At 46.9% G+C, this 18,755-nt stretch overlaps 1 protein-coding gene across 2 annotated transcripts in view; it reads right to left on the bottom strand.

Annotated features, from left to right (window-relative positions):
• Positions 1-214: 214 nt before the first annotated feature.
• CD247 (CD247 molecule) overlaps positions 215-18,755 on the bottom strand; it is an 87,215-nt gene continuing 68,674 nt past the window's right edge. The window contains exons 3-8 of one of the 2 annotated variants that reach the window (XM_063442109.1): positions 17,879-17,929; positions 14,870-14,947; positions 10,700-10,729; positions 10,517-10,573; positions 1,487-1,522; positions 215-418 (exon numbers count right to left, since the gene is read on the bottom strand). In XM_063442109.1, coding sequence (XP_063298179.1) covers positions 353-418; positions 1,487-1,522; positions 10,517-10,573; positions 10,700-10,729; positions 14,870-14,947; positions 17,879-17,929 — 318 coding nt within the window. In that variant the 3' untranslated portion in view covers positions 215-352. Of the gene's footprint in view, positions 419-1,486; positions 1,526-10,516; positions 10,574-10,699; positions 10,730-14,869; positions 14,948-17,878; positions 17,930-18,755 lie in introns of both variants that reach the window. The other variant, XM_063442098.1, reaches the window with a different exon arrangement.

The following is an 18,755-nucleotide window of genomic DNA, read 5'->3' as shown; positions in this document are numbered from 1 at the left end:
AAGGCCAAATATGTTTCTAGATTGGTGTTAACCCCTAAATCCCCAGGGGACCAATGTATTGCAGTATCACAATATAGCAATCTCACTCCTATCACCCAAAAGGTTATACAGCAAGTGAAAGCAGTTATGTTCCAGAGTCCGTACGAACCCTTGTAACCATGAACTGCCTTAAACTTTGTGCCCCAACCTTGACATCTGATGGATGCTAGCAAAGTCAAAGAGTACAGCAGTTTAATGAAATGAAGTAGATAAGCAGTTAATTTACAGATGCAATGTGGCACTTGGCATCGATTTCCTTCCAGACGTGGTCTTGTGGCATCCTTGTTTTAAGAGTCTCTTTAAAGACGCTCTCTTAGCGGGGGTAGAGTTTCTGCATCTGTAGAGCATCGTACGTGTCCCGAGTGGCAGTGCTGAGCCCCTGCAATACATGATAAATAGCAGACATTGCTCATTCCACAAGACAGCGATGTGTAAAGTAAGACTTTATATCTACAAACACGTCGAAAGGGTTACTCCAATCAAAAAAGTGTTTTAAGAAAGTTTACCTACCCAAACAAGTTATCTAAACCTCACCTTTCTTCCTTTCCTGTACTGAGGCCTCCCTGCCGCCCACTCACTCCCCTTAGTTGCTGAGAGAAGATTGTCAGGGAGGACATAGGCAGCGCAAGGGGTGGCATGTTGCCATTGGATGCCGGTAACCGGCAATGCTTTGAATAACAAATTGCAAAGAATTCTCATTAGCCACCTGGACCTCTTGTCTCGGGGGAGGGATGGGGGGGGGGGATACTGCTCCAATGACACTGCTTGAGGTGGATACACCTCTGGTAACTGAGGGGTTAAACTCAGGATGTGCAGCGTTTCATAGCAAATCACTGCACATAATGACTCCTGGCACCATGACCACTTCAAAAAAAATAACTGAAGTGGTTATGGTGCTTGAAGTAAAACTATAAAGTTATATTCCCAACCTGTGATTTCTTTTTTCTTTTTTTTTTTTTTTTCATTAGGAACTTAAAATTTTAGAGTATTACAGCTCAGCTGGAAAAAAATGAGTTATAGAATATTCCCGGCTTGGATCTTTTGGCCTTAACCTTACAATTCATTTTCAATCCAAATCCTCCCAAAATTCCTGTGGGACTTTCCTATTTTTACCGTCATTCCCGATGAAGGTGCAGTTCCCGTTAGTTAATACACAAATTAGGAGTGACCATAAACTGAATTGTTTGTATTTTATTTAGCTCAGAACCCTAATTGGTTTATTTAACAAACCGCTAAATAGATTTAGAATAGTAAGTGTTAGGCCAAAGTCATTAATTTGGAAAAAATCTCCAGTTTTGCAACAAGTTGGCCATTTCATCGTGAAATGTTGCAGGTAAATTAGCCGTGCCTGAGAGCGGTCTGGGGAAAAATACTGATCCAGAATTAAACCATTTACCCGTCGGCATGTCTAACTCTTCATTAGTATTGCATTGTAAAGGCCTATTACCTGGTACACTCCATCATTGCCTTTTCCCTTTCTTTTCTGCTGCAAGAAACACAAACGATAAAATGAAATTTATTATTTAGTATCTTATTATTTTGCAAATATACTGAAATAGATAGTTGAGATAAACCATTAATGTACCATGACGTGTAGAAGCAGCTATTTACGTTGTTTATATCTTTCACTCTATCGGACGATATATTTTATAAATTATACTGTTAGGTTTTTTTTTTTCAGTGCCCGTCATTCCTCTAACATTATTCGTTACCGCCCGCTGGACCTGTGGGTTACTAAGCAGTTAGATGAGCAGAACGGCCGGTTTGAGAGACCATGTTCCCAACATCAGTGGCGGCTCTAGACTTTGAGGCCTTAGGCAAACTCAAACAAGAGGCCCCCAACTAACACTCATAGTAAAAAAACATATAGGGGTTGCATCGTGTGTATAATGAGCTGTAGTTATAATGTATGACCGGTTTGCAGCGCTGGATACAGAGAGCTAGTCTCTGTATTCACTGTTGGGGTGAGTGTGGCACGGTTGAAGGAGAAAGTGTGACAGGGCGAGGGGAGGTGAGAGTGACAGGATGAGGGAGGTTGAGTGTGGCATGTCTAGGCAGATGAGTGACAGGATAGGAGAAGTTAATGTGAAGGGGGGATGAGTTTGACAGGGTTATGGGTTATGTGTTGCACGGCTGGAGGAGGGAGTGTGACAAGGCAAAGGGAAAGTGAGCCGGCAGGGCTCAGTGAGTGACAGGGTTGGGGGTGAGTGTGACAGTATGAGAGAAGATGAGTGTGATAGGATTAGGGGGATTAATGTGATAGGGTGAGTGTAGAAGAGCGAGGGCCGGTAATTGTGGTATGGATGGAGGGGGTGAGAGCAACAAGATTAGGAGAGGTTAATGTGAGCGAGGCTGGGTGAAGGGGCATGACAGCATGTGGGGGGTGACAGTGTGGGGGGTGGCTGTATGTGTGTGGAATTGTGACGGTGGGTAGGTGAGTGTGGGAGGCAGTGTTGGAAAGGGTGACAGTGTGTGCAGGGGCAGTGTGTGGGAGGGGTGACTGTATGTATTGGTGACAGTGTTGGGGGCTGACAATATGGGGTGCAAGTGTGTGAAAGATAACAGGGTGAGAGAGCAGTGTGGAGGAATGTGACAGTTTGTGGGGCAGGGTGTGAGTGGGTGACAGTGAGGAGGAAGATGACAGTGTGGGGCAGCAGTGTGGAGGATGGTGACAGTGTGGGGGGACAGGGTGTGTTACAGTTTGGGAGGACAAGGTGTGTGGGACACAGTGTAGTGAGGGCAGGGTGTGTGACAGTGTAGGGGGGCAGGGTGTGTGACCATGTGGGTGGCAGAGTGTGTGGGAGAGCAGGGTGTGTGACAGTGGGGGGCATTTTGTGTGAGAAATTGTGTAGGGGCAGAGTGTGTGGCGGACAGTGTGGGGGGCAGGGTATGTGGTGGTCACTGTGGGTGGCAGTGTATGTGGGGGCAGGTTATGTGGTGGTCAGTGTGGGGGTCAGGGTATGTGGTGGTCAATGTGGGGGACAATGTCTGTGGTCGTCAGTGTGATAGTTGGTGTGGGGGGCAGTGTATGTGGTGGTCAGTGTGGGGGACAGTGTCTGTGGTGGTTATGGTGGGGGGCAGGGTATGTGACTGGCAGGGCAGTGTGGGGGCAGGGTATGTAGATGGCGGGGCAGTGTATGTTGGGGCAGGGCATGTTTGAGGCAGGGTATGTGGGACGCAGGGCATGTGGGTGAGAGGGCAGTGTTGGGGCAGCGCAGTGTGGGAGGCAGGGCAGTGTATGTGGGTGGGCAGTGTTGGGGCAGTGAGGGTGGGTGGGCAGTTTTGGGGCAGTGAGGATGGGAGGGCAGTGAGGGTGGGTGGGCAGTGTTGGGGCAGTGAGAGTGGGGGGGCAGTGAGAGTGGGGGGGGCAGTGTTGGGGCAGTGAGGGTGGGTGGGTAGTTTTGGGGCAGTGAGGATAGGAGGGCAGTTGGGGTGGGCAGTGTTGGGGCAGTGAGGGTGGGGGGCAGTGTTGGGGCAGTGAGGGTGGGGGGCAGTGTTGGGGCAGTGAGGGTGGGTGGGCAGTGAGGATGGGAGGGCAGTGAGGGTGGGGGGCAAGTGTTGGGGCAGTGAGGATGGGAGGTCAGTGAGGGTGGGTGGGCAGTGTTGGGGCAGTGAGGGTGTTGGGGCAGTGAGGGTGGGAGGGCAGTGAGGGTTGGTGGGCAGTGTTGGGGCAGTGAGGGTTGGTGGGCAGTGTTGGGGCAGTGAGGGTTGGTGGGCAGTGTTGGGGCAGTGAGGGTGGGTGGGCAGTGTTGGGGCAGTGAGGGTGGGTGGGCAGTGTTGGGGCAATGAGGGTGGGAGGGCAGTGAGGGTTGGTGGGCAGTGTTGGGGCAGTGAGGGTGGGTGGGCAGTGAGGGTTGGTGGGCAGTGTTGGGGCAGTGAGGGTGGGTGGGCAGTGTTGGGGCAGTGAGGGTGGGAGGGCAGTGAGGGTGGGTGGGCAGTGTTGGGGCAGTGAGGGTGGGAGGGCAGTGAGGGTTGGTGGGCAGTGAGGGTGGGTGGGCAGTGTTGGGGCAGTGAGGGTGGGGGGGCAGTGAGGGTGGGCAGTGTTGGGGCAGTGAGGATGGGAGGGCAGTGAGGGTGGGTGGGCAGTGTTGGGGCAGTGAGGGTGGGGGGGCAGTGAGGGTGGGCAGTGTTGGGGCAGTGAAGATGGGAGGGCAGTGAGGGTGGGTGGGCAGTGTTGGGGCAGTGAGGATGGGTGGGCAGTGAGGATGGGAGGGCAGTGAGGGTGGGTGGGCAGTGTTGGGCCAGTGAGGGTGGGTGGGCAGTGTTGGGGCAGTGAGGATGTGAGGGTGGGTGGGCAGTGTTGGGGCAGTGAGGGTGGGTGGGCAGTGTTGGGGCAGTGAGGATGGGTGGGCAGTGAGGATGGGAGGGCAGTGAGGGTGGGTGGGCAGTGTTGGGCCAGTGAGGGTGGGTGGGCAGTGTTGGGGCAGTGAGGATGTGAGGGTGGGTGGGCAGTGTTGGGGCAGTGAGGGTGGGTGGGCAGTGTTGGGGCAGTGAGGATGGGAGGGCAGTGAGGGTGGGTAGGCAGTGTTGGGGCAGTGAGGGTGGGTGGGCAGTGTTGGGGCAGTGAGGATGGGAGGGCAGTGTTGGGGCAGTGAGGATGGGAGGGCAGTGAGGGTGGGCAGTGTTGGGGCAGTGAGGATGGGAGGGCAGTGAGGGTGGGTGGGCAGTGTTGGGGCAGTGAGGGTGGGTGGGCAGTGTTGGGGCAGTGAGGATGGGAGGGCAGTGAGGGTGGGCAGTGTTGGGGCAGTGAGGGTGGGTGGGCAGTGTTGGGGCAGTGAGGATGTGAGGGTGGGTGGGCAGTGTTGGGGCAGTGAAGGTGGGTGGGCAGTGTTGGGGCAGTGAGGATGGGAGGGCAGTGAGGATGGGAGGGCAGTGAGGATGGGAGGGCAGTGAGGATGGGGAGGGCAGTGAGGATGGGGAGGGCAGTGAGGATGGGTGGGCAGTGTTGGGGCAGTGAGGATGGGTGGGCAGTGTTGGGGCAGTGAGGATGGGTGGGCAGTGAGGATGGGAGGGCAGTGAGGATGGGAGGGCAGTGAGGATGGGAGAGCAGTGAGGGTGGGTGGGCAGTGTTGGGGCAGTGAGGATGGGTGGGCAGTGTTGGGGCAGTGAGGATGGGTGGGCAGTGTTGGGGCAGTGAGGATGGGAGGGCAGTGAGGGTGGGTGGGCAGTTTTTGGGCAGTGTTGGGGCAGTGAGGATGGGTGGGCAGTGTTGGGGCAGTGAGGATGGGTGGGCAGTGTTGGGGCAGTGAGGATGGGTGGGCAGTGTTGGGGCAGTGAGGATGGGTGGGCAGTGTTGGGGCAGTGAGGGTGGGTGGGCAGTGTTGGGGCAGTGAGGGTGGGAGGGCAGTGAGGGTGTGTGGGCATTGTTGGGGCAGTGAGGATGGGAGGGCAGTGAGGGTGTTGGGGCAGTGAGGATGGGAGGGCAGTGAGGGTGTGTGGGCAGTGTTGGGGCAGTGAGGGTGTGTGGGCATTGTTGGGGCAGTGAGGATGGGAGGGCAGTGAGGGTGTTGGGGCAGTGAGGATGGGAGGGCAGTGAGGGTGTGTGGGCAGTGTTGGGGCAGTGAGGGTGTGTGGGCAGTGTTGGGGCAGTGAGGATGGGAGGGCAGTGAGGATGGGAGGGCAGTGAGGGTGTGTGGGCAGTGTTGGGGCAGTGAGGGTGGGTGGGCAGTGTTGGGGCAGTGAGGATGGGAGGGCAGTGAGGATGGGCAGTGTTGGGGTAGTGAGGATGGGAGGGCAGTGAGGATGGGAGGGCAGTGAGGGTGTGTGGGCAGTGTTGGGGCAGTGAGGGTGTGTGGGCAGTGTTGGGGCAGTGAGGGTGTGTGGGCAGTGAGGGTGGGTGGGCAGTGTTGGGGCAGTGAGGGTGTGTGGGCAGTGAGGGTGGGTGGGCAGTGTTGGGGCAGTGAGGGTGTGTGGGCAGTGAGGGTGGGTGGGCAGTGAGGCTGGGAGGGCAGTGAGGGTGTGAGGGTGGGTGGGCAGTGTTGGGGCAGTGAGGGTGTGTGGGCAGTGAGGGTGGGTGGGCAGTGAGGCTGGGAGGGCAGTGAGGGTGTGAGGGTGGGTGGGCAGTGTTGGGGAAAGTGTGTGTGGAGGCTGTCACAAGCCTCCACACACTAAAATACCTTGTTATATAATATAATTCCCTGGCGGTCCAGTGGCAGCAGTACCTGGTGGTCCGGTGGGATGACTGTTCCGTCTGCAGCTCCGCGAGAGCTGCAGACCTTGTTCTTGCGAGAGCCTGTCAGAGCGTTGTCGTGGTAACCCGCGGCAACGCTCTGTAAGCCCGCGAGAACCACATTATGTGATCTGCAGCTAAGCACTCGGCGGAGCTGCAGATCTGAGGCTGGCTCTCCCTGTGGGCAGACCATGTGGAGGGGCCACCCGGCGGCATACTGGGCAAGCCGCCGGGCCCCCTCTCACTGTCAGGTCCTCGGTCATTGACTGAGGACCCGATAGTTCAGTCTGCCCTAAGGCGATTTAGGTGGCTGCGAGGCCCCAGACAGCGCGCGGCCGCATAAATCGCCTAATTAGAGAGCCGCCTCTGCCCAACATCCTGCTAAGTGAATACCCCGATTAATACATTTACCCAGATAAGTTTCCCTTTTATAACCCTATCTGATGAAATTTAATTTATTCCTGAAAGTAAACCATCACAGGTGAAACATGACATTTGTCATCCAAAATGCGGCAGAAGCAGTGACTATCTGGCACTATGGCAGCCCTCCCAGTCCCAGCACAACAACCTTCATTGCAGTGTTTACTCAAGTGAAGAAAGCAGTAGAGATAAGTCAGATTGCACTTCCATCTTCTATTTTGGTTGACACGTTTATAAATTAAACTTGGTACACCCCCCTGGCTGTCAATCTGAGATACGGTCCTGTTACTTCCTGGTTTGGCCCAGAGCACCTGCCTTGCAAAGACTTCTCATTGAGCTGCATTGGTAAGTCTGTGATTGGACAGCCACAGAATGTCTGGGCGGGGTTAGAATGGGAGGGGTTGCAAAGGCTGCAGAAAAGAGATCTATAGTTTTTGCAAGCGGCTTTAGTTAAATACCCATTGAAATAATTCATATTTATATTCATTCATTGGGAGCATATCTACTAAACTGATTCTTTTAATTAATGTTTTTGACCAGTGAAGTAACTTTTAGTTCGCTGTGCGTTTATGTAAAAATCTTATTAGTGACAGTGCCTCTCTGCATTAGGTATTAATTTATCTTGGCTTCCTGAAAAAATAAGTTATTCTGATTAAAACACAAGGCAAAACACACTTTTTTTTTTTTTTTAGCTTATTGCATTTTATCACCTAGAACAACATTCTTAATCTTAACAAACGCTGTATTTCATTGTCACATTCTCAATAAGAGTTTTTCAGATATGGGAATTATTACTAGTAAGAATGGGTTTAAGCAGCATTTTTCGGAGTTCAGCTTTCCTGCACATTTTGTTTCAAATGCACTTTCTGCTTTCCAAGAGCATTTTTCAACCTGTCTGATCGAGAGGGCTGGAGCGGAGGAAAAGATTATTATTTTTTTTACTTGTCATTTTCTTTTTTTTATTATTTCAGACTGCGCTCCTTCCCCAGGTTGTTGTATATTGCAATAAACGTCTTATCGTGCCGGCTTTGTGTCACTTGGATATAAAGCGTATTGTCTTGTATTATCTATACAGCTACCTTTCTTTGTATCGGCGAGCTCTCAGACATTATCAAAGTAAAATACACAAACCCCGCAGGCACCATCATCATTTTAGGATGCTTTCTACACAATCATCACTCAGGAAAAGCAAGACAAAACGAGAACAGCATTGTATTCTTCTGTTGATGGGGATTAATCTTGAGAGGGTCCCAGTGGCAAGTCTTACGAAGAAGCAGATTGGCTATTTTTAAATAAAAACTAAAATCTGAGCTAGAAATAATTATAGAATAATAATATTAAAGCTTCAATTCCTAGTTGTCATTGCCAGTGACTTTTTGTTAGATACTGATCTAACAATTTAACAAACAAAAAATATATATATTAAAAGTCATGTCATGCACAGAAGTGAACCTTCTAAAGGAAAAAACTAGAATCTAACTACTTAACACAAGTGTCACTTTCTCCATCTCTATGGTAACTACTTTATATCACTATAGTAACTGCCCACAATGCACTGGAGAAGACGGCTTGTATCTATGTCACAACAGGGTTCACAGTATAAAGCTGGTATTTAAAGGGACATTCATAGCTTGAAAAAACAGCTACATCTTAATGTGGTGGTTTGTGTGCAAACACCGCACCCTGCACTGTGACAAACGTAGGCAGTGTTGTTTCTGGGAAATGGCAATGTTTGCCTTTATAAGAGTACACACCTGTAGTGATTGACAGGTTAATATTCTCTAAAATATTAGCGTTGACTAATGCTAAGATTGACAGGGGAGTCTTGGTGATTCATGGAAAAAAGAGAAGTTTTTTTTTTTATTAGGAAAGACTGAGGTTCCAGAAGATGGCTGCCATTCAGTTGGAAACAAAGGAAAAGTAATTTGGGATGACGCAATATATAATAAGGAATATAGAGGAATAAAATGAAAACGGAATCCCCACAAAGTCTAAGTGGTAAGACTTTTTATTAGACTTCAAGGAGAGATAATATAAAAATAGAGTACTTAAAGAGAGTTTAAAGAAAGGGGCATCACTAAAGGAGAAATCAAATAAACACCTGGAACGAATGTGTCTGTGAGAGGCAGGTTATGAAGGGTAGAAAAAAAAGTAGACTGTCCACAGTGTCAGGAACTGCAGATATTTTAGGAAGAAAATGCAAGGTGTTTTGATCTAAAGAATACTCTAAACCCCTAAATGGGGTCTTCTGGAACAATGGTCTTACCTTCTGGTAGTACCACCCAGAGGTCAGTTGGACAGGTGAGTGGATTCTTCACCCTCTCACTTCGAGCATTTGCTAAAACAGTGGTTCCCAAACTTTTTAGGTTCAAGGCGCCCTTACTATTTCAATATTTTTCCAAGGCACCCCAAGTCAAAACTATTTTCTGCGGCATGTACTGATTAGATAGATTATTTAAAGAAACAATCCAGGCATAATAACCACTACATTATGTTGTTGGGGTTATGGTGCCAGTAGTGCCCTCCCAGGGTAAGTAGTCAAACTGTTTAAGAACAGTTTGACAACTTACCTGGGGTCTGCCAGGATAGGGGCTGTAGAGTGTGTGTGTTTCCTGGAAGCCCTGGTGGTGACCGTGAACTCTAGCAGCCTCAGGAGCTGCGAGAGTTCACTCTCGCGAGATTCGGAGTTCTCAGAACTCGCGAGAAGAGAACCTGCAGGTTATATCTCCTCTGGTCCTCTCTCTCCCCTGCCGGCAAGGTGTCAGCAAGGTGCTAGCGGGCGGACCTGCAGGGGAGAGGGAGGCACAGTTCCCAGTGCTATCATCATCATAGCACCGGGAAAATAACTTGCGGCTAACTAGCATGTGCCTCATGCCCCAGTGCTTCTCTATGAAGAACATTGGATTGGTTGGGAGATCATCTCTCTCCCGGAGGCCGAGCAGAGCTGTGGGGGTGAGAATGATCGTCTCGCTGCGGGATTAGAAGTAACTAGCTTATTTTTGGAAAATCCCTAAATGGGAAAAAAAAAAAAAACAGGACATTCCTTCATTGAAAATAAATATGTTGGAGCGTTTCTTTTAATAATTTGGGTTTGTTTTCAAACCTGGGAGGTGGATTGTTAACCAGGGACTTTAACATTTTTATGGTGGATATGGTGGGAAATTTTGTTTTGAGAATTTTCATAATCTGGCTACTAAAGCCTAAATGTACAAATTCCCATGTCCATTATCTGCAATATCTGTGTACTGGACGTATTAGAGACAGTTTGAGAACATTAAAAACTGGACAGTTACCTGTTTGCTTTGGGATTTCAGAGGTGAAAAAATATATAATAAAATATATGTTCTTTCTTACCTCTGGTGTTTTACTGTAACACTGAACGCAACAAGGGTCACCAACACAGTTGAATCACCAAAATGGCGTCTCTGAGAATCTAGAATCTTCACAGTTCATACTGAGTATTAAATACATTCTACAAGCATGATGTCCAATGTATTCATTTTGCTCTATTCCGGCAATTTCAGCAACTGTGTATTGTATAGAACCTTGCACGTGGCTGTGTGGACACTCAGGGTGTGTAAACCTGGAAGGTTTATTGGAGAACCCAGCTTTTCCTGTCTGATTTGCACACCTCGAGTACCTGGACCATTCTGATCTTTTTACGGTTTACCCTGGTCCAGTCAGACTCCGGTTCCGCTAAGCACCTGATTTGTGGAATGAGTGCGGAAATCCTCTTGGTTCTACAGTATGTATTATAGAGGCATGTCATAATACGATGCCACCATGTTGTCACATTGTGTAGGCAAATGCGTATAATGATCTAATCCGTAACAGATGGCTTTGCAATTGACCGTAATCAGGCAGGTTTGTTATTCAAGGAGTGCTTACCTCTGGTTTGATGTGGATACCACTGTATGGGTCATTCATTTTTTCTGGCTGAAGTCCCTGCAAACAGAGTAAACACAGTTATTAATTTGAAAAAACTCTAGAACATTTGAAGGATGTAGGGCTCCTAGTACTGATCACAGGCTCATAACCAGTCTTGTATTTGTTCTTGTGCCGTGGACTTACCGTATAAACTTCATCATAACCTTTTCGATTCTAAAAAAAAAAAGAAAGAGATTATATGACATCATAGAGACAGACCGCCTTAATATGTTCTACTCAACATCCTCCACCACATTGAACCATAGACACCGAGATAAAGAATCACACGGCATGCTACAAAACTGTGAATTTGGTAGCCAGAGGCATATGCTGTGCCTTAGTTGGAATTTTCTGTAGCTTGTGCTTCACAAAAGGTATGTTAAGCTTGAGCCTGACTTTAAGATGGCACTTAATATTTATGACACTGATATTAATATTATTTTATTTAATTGATACCGAATGGTCTAAGAACATTCTCAGGAAGGAATGTTAAGGACGTGTGATGAGACAAACTTTCGTCTGCACGAAATGCGTAGACATTCATCTTTTAATATGGGCTGTGGTCTGTTTATTTTTGGAATTGGTGTGATTTTTTAATGCTGTATGTCTATGGTGTAAATTAAAACAAACAAACTGATTTGAAGAAATTTGCTGGGGGCAGATATTCAATTATCTTTGAACTGCTGCATTGGGAGAGACTGTCCTTAATTCCGACCCAGCTGTCTCAGTTTAGGTTTCCCTTCCAACAAGTGCACTATAAAATCTGTGCCTGGGATATACAATGGATATATAGGAATTAATTCTGACTTATTGCATGCCTTTATCGGGTACATATTTTATGTATTATTATAAATCATAAAGAATGGATGAGCGATCTCCAGCTTGGAGTGTCCCCTTGTAGCTTGGACACTGGCCTTCAAGAAGCCAGTTTAATAAACTTGGAGAAGGTACTTATACACAAATAGACAGTCACTTGGTGATGTAAAGTGGTGTGACGAACTGTAGCAGGCGGTAGCACAATTTTTACATTTTATCTTAATTAATACAAGAGCTAGAAGTAAATATATAACAGGTTAGGGTACAATAGGTAGTGTAACTTTGCCTGTGCCGCTTTTGGTGGCCGGTGAACCTACAAGGTTGTGTTATCAACTGTCCCTGTCCACCTTAGCTTGGGAGTAGGGTTGGGGACAAGCTCTAGGGACGTGTGTGCTATAGCGGCTAGAGGCAATATTGGTTTGTGACATGGTCTTATAGCACCTTGACCCCGGAGTCTGGGGGGGGGGGGGGGAGAGTATACCTTCCGCAAGGTAGATGTGTGGCGTCACGGACTTAGTGACATCACAAGTATTGTGGCATTGTATCGTTAATACGTCTGATATTACGATAAGACAGTAATTATGAGAACTAAACAGTAATTAAACCAAGGAAAACAAGAGAAAAAGAAAAAACAATACGTAGATGCAGGAGCCAAGCCCATCACTGCCCAACATGTATCAGCGTCAGGTTGGTTGATTCGGCTGCGGTATCTCTATATCCGACGGCTGCTCTGTCGGTTCAAGTGTCCTGGGGCTGCGCTGGCCCCCTTCCCTCTGATGTTGCCTGTCCCGCAGGGGTAAAAGCTGGAATGTTAGCTACATCCCACTTGTGTGGGGGTCGTGTCTTGGCTCCTGCCTTCTGTCGGATGCCCAGTGCCTGCAGAAACTGTGGAGCCTCCTCCGGTGATGTCAATCTGTGGTTGTGCCCATCACGCGTGGCAATGAGAAGCCGTGGGTAGCCCTATTTATATGATATATCCGCTGCTCTCAGTTGTGCCGTGTGCCGTGGTGTCTTTTAGGGATGCACGCCATTGTAACGTCTGGCGGCTGAGGTCTTGATAAAAGTTCAAGGAAAGGTCCTCAAATGCGAACGGGGTCTGGCCCCTGACTGCTCCGAGAAAGCTGTCCTTGTCTGAGCGGGATTTGAAGTTTAGTATGACATCTCTTGCTAAATCAGGTGTGTTTCGTGGACGTCCCAGAATGCGAAATAGGCCGTCTAGGGTTATGCTTTTGGCCTGTTTGGGTGGTAGGGTGGCCTGAAGCAGTCTCTTAATGAGGTGCGGTAGTTCCTCCACTGTTACGGTGTCTGGGATCCCCCTCACCTTGAGGTTTCTTTGCCTTGCTGCATCCTCCAGCTGCCCCATTCGAGTATTCAGCTGTGTACACATGGCTGTTAGTTTCAGCGTTTGCGTGGCCGTAGTTTCTTGCTGGGCTTTCAGGTCTTGGACCCCGTCTTCCGCAATTTGTATGCGGCCCGTGAGCGTATTCAGCTCAGACTTGAGGCCCGCTAGTTCTGCCACGAAAAAGGCCTTGAGGTCTGTCATCATATCGGACAAGTCGACTTTAGTGGCTAGTTGGTGTTCTGGTTGCCTCGGAGGTGCGCTCTGCTGCCTCCGTTGGGGTATCTGGGTTGGTATGTCGCCCAGGTATTCGTCTTCTGATGCTGAGAGTGACTCCAGCCCTATGTTGTGGTATGCATCCGCCATTTTGGGCCTGCATGCTTGGGACAAGAGCTGCCCGATATCGTGGGTGTGACCCGTGGTTTGCCCTCGGGGTTTTCGGGAGTGCTTCCCCATTGCTTGCTGTGTCCACCGTGAGTGTTTCCCCGGTCTGTGGAGGCTTTTTGGGTGAGCCTTGAGGCGTTATTAGAGCACCTATGTCGGAGCTCGGGTGCCATGCGTCTTGTCCGCTCAGCCGTTAGCTCCGCCCTCCCCGCTATGGACTATAGTTAACATTGTGTATCATTGAGCAATGCACAAAGTATTTTGCAGTAAACATAGTGCATTTGGGATCTTTGAGGTCTGCTCTGTCCTTAGCCTGGCAACCAAGCAGTTAATGAGCAAATAGTAATTGACATGAGCTCCCATGTTTTGCAGGAGAAAACGAGCTGCCATTGAGTGCCTGTGCACTTCAAAGCTTGGAGTTTCTGTTTGTTGTTTGTTTTTTCCACTGTGGCTGTGGTTGTGTGATGTTTCTCAGCCTCACCGTATATTCTCTGTACTATAGCGAGCTGTGGGTGAGACACATCACAGGATGAGAGGCTGTCTGCTCATATCGCACTGAAGCAGAGGGAATCAGATTGCTGATAGGGATCTCTCCTGAGGTTACGCTAAGGCACTCGTATCATCTTCCATACAATCTTTTCATCTAGATGCAGCAAATCCTGCCAATTAAATCCTCACACGGGTCAATGTTTAATTGCTCAGCAATATCCGGCTTTATTAGACTGTTGTGGGGGGCACTGATCTGTCGCAGTGAGGGAAGGGTGTGTATATATATTGTCTGTCTATTGGCAAAGTAATGTAAGATTTACAAGAATTCTGTGCACGATAACAGATGGTCGTATAAAATTATAGAACTGATTTCACCTTGGGATACTTTCTAAATGTCCTGCAATGTTAACAATAAAGGAGATAATTGCAATGTCTCCATAGGAACCATAGAGGGATGTGATTATTATATCATTCAATCAAAAGTAGATATCGTTTCTGAAATAAACTCGGTGTGGCCCGGTCTTTGCCCTTTTGCTACTATCAACATTTGAAGGGACATTCTGAGCAGCAGTAATGGTTGAAATTTTCAGCCAAACAGAACAGTGGTATTTAGTTGTGAGCTCTGGACTAACCCACTCCCAGCCAGTTAATCTTGTTCAGTTGGGACAGTCTCTGGGCATCAAGAATTGCCCCAGTACATGTAAAACCTGCCATAAATGGTTAATATAGGAACCCATTCTAGACAATATAAACCACTTTCCCGATAGACCCAGGGCAGTGTTAAAGGACAACTAAAGTCACCAAGAGTGGTCTGGATACAGTGGTCGTGTCCTTCAAACCCTTCAGCAAGTCTTTCAGATAGAGCTGGTTTCCAGCTTGGCTACTTTGCCGTGAAATTTTAACTTCACTTTGAATTCTCACTTTAGTAAATATTACTGCAAATAAACACCACAGTAGGACAATATGTGGGATTTACATCAAAGATACACAATGCTTCCCAACCAGACCATCACGGAAAGCTCGTACAGGACCAGGGAAAAGTGAGCAGGAGGAGGGGAGACACACACACCAACCTCCCCCTCCACATACTGCTGATAGCCTCCTCTGCACACATTCACAAACAGCACTCATACACTCATACACAACACTCACAGAAACAGAACCCAGGGCTCTATGAGTGGGCCCCTAAAAAGGTGTCCTGCCTAGAACCTTGGGTAACCTTAATCCGATATTAGAATGGTAAATAACAATATACTTTATAGTAACCATACGCATTATTAACGTACCTGGCCTCTGTCTCCTTTCTCGATGTCCCTTCGCCTTTTCACCTCTTCGTATCCAGCTCGGTCCGCTAAGTTAAGATCCTGTAAACACACCAAATGTTGAAGGCGCTATTTAGAAAACTATACGAAATGCCACAGAATTCCTACATGAATATGACGTAGGGCTGAATATCACGTAGGGCTGTGATTAAGAACTAGATCTAGCGAATGAGTTTGGTTAAGGCGACTGGGTGTATTTTTGGTGGGTGTGTGTTTTTTTTTTTTTTAATGAACAATCTTTTTTTATCCATTTTAATGAAATTAGATTAAAGAGCATTCATGTTATTAGTGGAAACATGAATGCCCTTTTGTGATTTTAATACTCGATTCTATTGTCCACAGGAACGGTGTCCTGCTCAGACAAATCGCATCAACGTCGTCAAGGGATGTATGGTTTCTTATGGCAAAAAGTCAACTGAAGGTTTATTTACTAAACTATGAAATGTAGTCACTTTGCTAAATTTCGGAATATGTACATTCAGAAAAACGTGGTAATCTGTCACCACAATTGGCTTTTTGGTTTATAAACATTAAACAAGTTGAAATATTTAGGCTAAATCGGCCAGGTGGGGTAAATATTGATATTATTACCCATATCATTTGTGGCATTTTACATGACCGATAACTTTGACAGTGAATTAATTTTTCCAGTCGATCCTTACGATAACCTATTTTTTATTATAATTAAGATCTGTGTGCAGTGCTGTAATGGTTAAATGAGTGTAATAACTTTTTGTTAGGCGGTCTTAACAGTAACATTGACCGTGCCTATTTTTGCTTTCATTGTGCCAAAAAGTCTACTTGTTATCACAAGCCAGGGGGCCAAGAGTTAATCCTTCTGCTGATTTCCTGGTTAGACTACAATCTGAATTTCAGCTGTATTCTAACTGTATCAAACGGACACTATAGGCACCCAGACCAGACCACTTCAGCTCATTGAGGCGGTCTAAGTGCATAGCCCCAGGCCCCTTCACCCTGCAATAATTACCTTGGAGGGTTAACGCCACCTCTACCAAACAGCCACTAGAGGGACTTCCAGGTGGTTGGGCGACTTTTGGTCGCCTAACTGACGCTGCACGTCCACACACTCTGCATGAGCACATCCACCGTCACTTAAAACCCCATAGGAAAGCATTATACAAGTTCTAATGCCACACATGCGTGTTAGGTCCCCCTGATGGCTGAAATTGGCAGAGCCTGATCCAGTGAGAGGAACATAAGCACTGGAATGAGGTAAGTGATAAAGTGGTTTTGAACCCCTTCAGCAACATGGGGGGTTCAACCATGACAGTTGTTACGGGCCCGGCGGCCCTGGGGGGCCCGGCCGCCCAGGCCCCACGTGTAGTGGCGGAACTGCCGCCGGTGCAGTTGCACCGGGGCCCGCACGCTGATGGGGCCCATCGGGTGGCCCACGCACTTAGGCCCATCTGATGGTCCCTATATCTTCAGGGGCCCGGTCAGCGCTGCAGCCGTGCAATAGCGCGACCGGGCCCCTTTAAAAAATATGCAGCCTCAAAGTACTGCTGGGAGGAAGTGGCCGTCACTTCCTCCCAGCTCCCTCCCCTCCGCGCGAGCCACGCCGACTCCCATCAGCCACAGCCTTCCACCTGCAAAAAAAGTAAGCAAAATTAGCTGTATTTGTGTATGTATGTATGTATGTCAGTATGTATGTATGTCAGCATGTATGTGTGTCTGTATGTCAGCATGTATGTATGTGTGTATGTGTGTATTAATGTGTCAGTATGTATGTCTGTGTGTGTAAGTCAGTATGTGTATGTATGCATGTCTGTGTGTATGTATCTGTATGCATTTCAATATGTATGTTTATGTCTGTATCTGTCTGTTTATATATGTATGTATGTCAGTATGTGTGTGTGTGTGTATTTATGTCCTTATGCGTGTGTGTGCAGTGTGCATAGGAATTCGTTCATATTGTTTATTGTCCGGCCCCTAACAGTGTCTGAGGGACCATGAACTGGCCCCTGTTGAAAAAGTTTGAGGACCCCTGTCATTATGTATATATGTATGTATGTATGTATTTATGTCATTATGAATGTATGTCTGTGTGTATGGATGTCAGTATGTATCTATGTCTGTCAGTATATCTGTATATATGCATGTATGCCATTATGAATGGATGTCTGTTTTTATGAATGGATGTCATGCATGTGTGTCTGTATGTATGTTAGTATGTGTCTATCTGTCACTATGTATGCCTGTGTGTCTGTATATGTGTGTATGTCTCAGTATGTGTGTGTCAGTATGTATGCCTATATGCGTGTATGTCTGTTTCAGTATGTGTGTCTGTTAGTATGTATCTGTGTCCTTTTGCGGGATTTGGAGGCGGACCCTGTGGTGAATGAATGAAGGCGTCAGTCACAAAGTACAAATTTTCGGCTAAATTGATAAAATCCCTTTTCTTAATTTTTATCTTTCAGCTGTTTAGTAAAACTCAATTTGCAGTTCGTGCATGTGAGGTTTCCATATTTTAGGATATACGGGAACTATCTGCTAAACAGCATTCTAGTTTGGTAACCTTAAATACGTATGGGTACCAACTTCGGGAGTTTTCTGTTAAAATGCTGAAACATCAAAATTAATAAAAGCCCTTTAGTAGATAAGTCCCTAATTTGCTATCCTTAGGAAAATGAATGGATCTGAAATGGATTCATTGCTAATCCATTCTTTTTAGGTTAGTTTTCATTTTCCATCGATTTTAAACATTTAGACTCTTCTGAATTGCCGGACCTGCCAAATTTGTCTGAAATTTGATTTGGAACAAAACTAATTGCACATTTTTAACCTCTTCACGACATGGTAAAAACACTGATAGTCATATGCGCTTATAGACAGCTATCATTGCCATCAAAACGATAAACAAAGTCAGATTCATGCTGTGCTATTCCGATAACGAACTCACATCCCAGGAACATGTGTCCATTTATACGAGGGTACAGACTTCTCAATACTTACGTTGTAGAAGCTTTCCTGCTGATCCTTAGCTGGAGAAACTTGTTGGGTGAACTGGAAAACAAAAAGATGAACATTTTATCTCAATAGGGTTCTGGTGCCTTACGTGTCTCAGCTTTGAAACAAATAAAATACCCAAGCAGCACTTCACTGTAAAAATAACAATGGTTTATAAGAAACTTTGTTTTTTTTTTTTTCACTCAGCCAGTATAAAATTAATTCAGGTCTCTAAAATTACATCCTAATGTGGATCCTGGGCATTAATGCACACACACTCCTATGTGGTGGTAGGAGGGAGTGCAACACATTTTACAGTCTCTCTGCACAAAGTAGATTTACTTACAAGAGCAAAATCTATTTTCAGACGTGTGAGGATTATCTGTCACTGTCATGCCGAACTTACCTTTCTTTAATCGATTCCTTTTCTCTCCCTCTGTCAGGATCTGTTCTTCATTTCTTCCTGTCTGCTCTAGTTTTCTTTAAAACATAAGACAAAGTAGGAACTATTTGCCTTATGGAGGTTTCCTACGCAGTGACCAGCGGTGACCAGTGGAGGAGCAAAGTGTGCTTCATTTCCGGTGGTCAGAGCAATTTTCCCACAATTAACACCTTTCCTCCGTCTTCCCGCGAAGCCACCTTACCTTTCACTTTTCCCGAACGTCCTGATCTTCATAAAGACCGCTAGACGGTCGAAACGTTGATGGAATTTATGCTATTGTAAATACAACTACTTGAATTCATTCACAAAACCCAGTGAATGCTCTTGTTTTTGGTTGATACATATCACGCTGAGACAAGCACCTTGGTATATTTAAAGGTATATTTTTTGTTTACATGGGATGAGTGCCAAAAACAGCTATTTTTGTGTGTTTGTGTGTGT

The sequence above is a fragment of the Pelobates fuscus genome, chromosome 1, assembly GCF_036172605.1.
Source record: "Pelobates fuscus isolate aPelFus1 chromosome 1, aPelFus1.pri, whole genome shotgun sequence".
Classification (NCBI taxonomy): domain Eukaryota; kingdom Metazoa; phylum Chordata; class Amphibia; order Anura; family Pelobatidae; genus Pelobates; species Pelobates fuscus.
The sequence above is the reverse complement of the archived record's forward strand: the minus strand, read 5'-3'. Positions and strand labels throughout refer to the sequence as shown.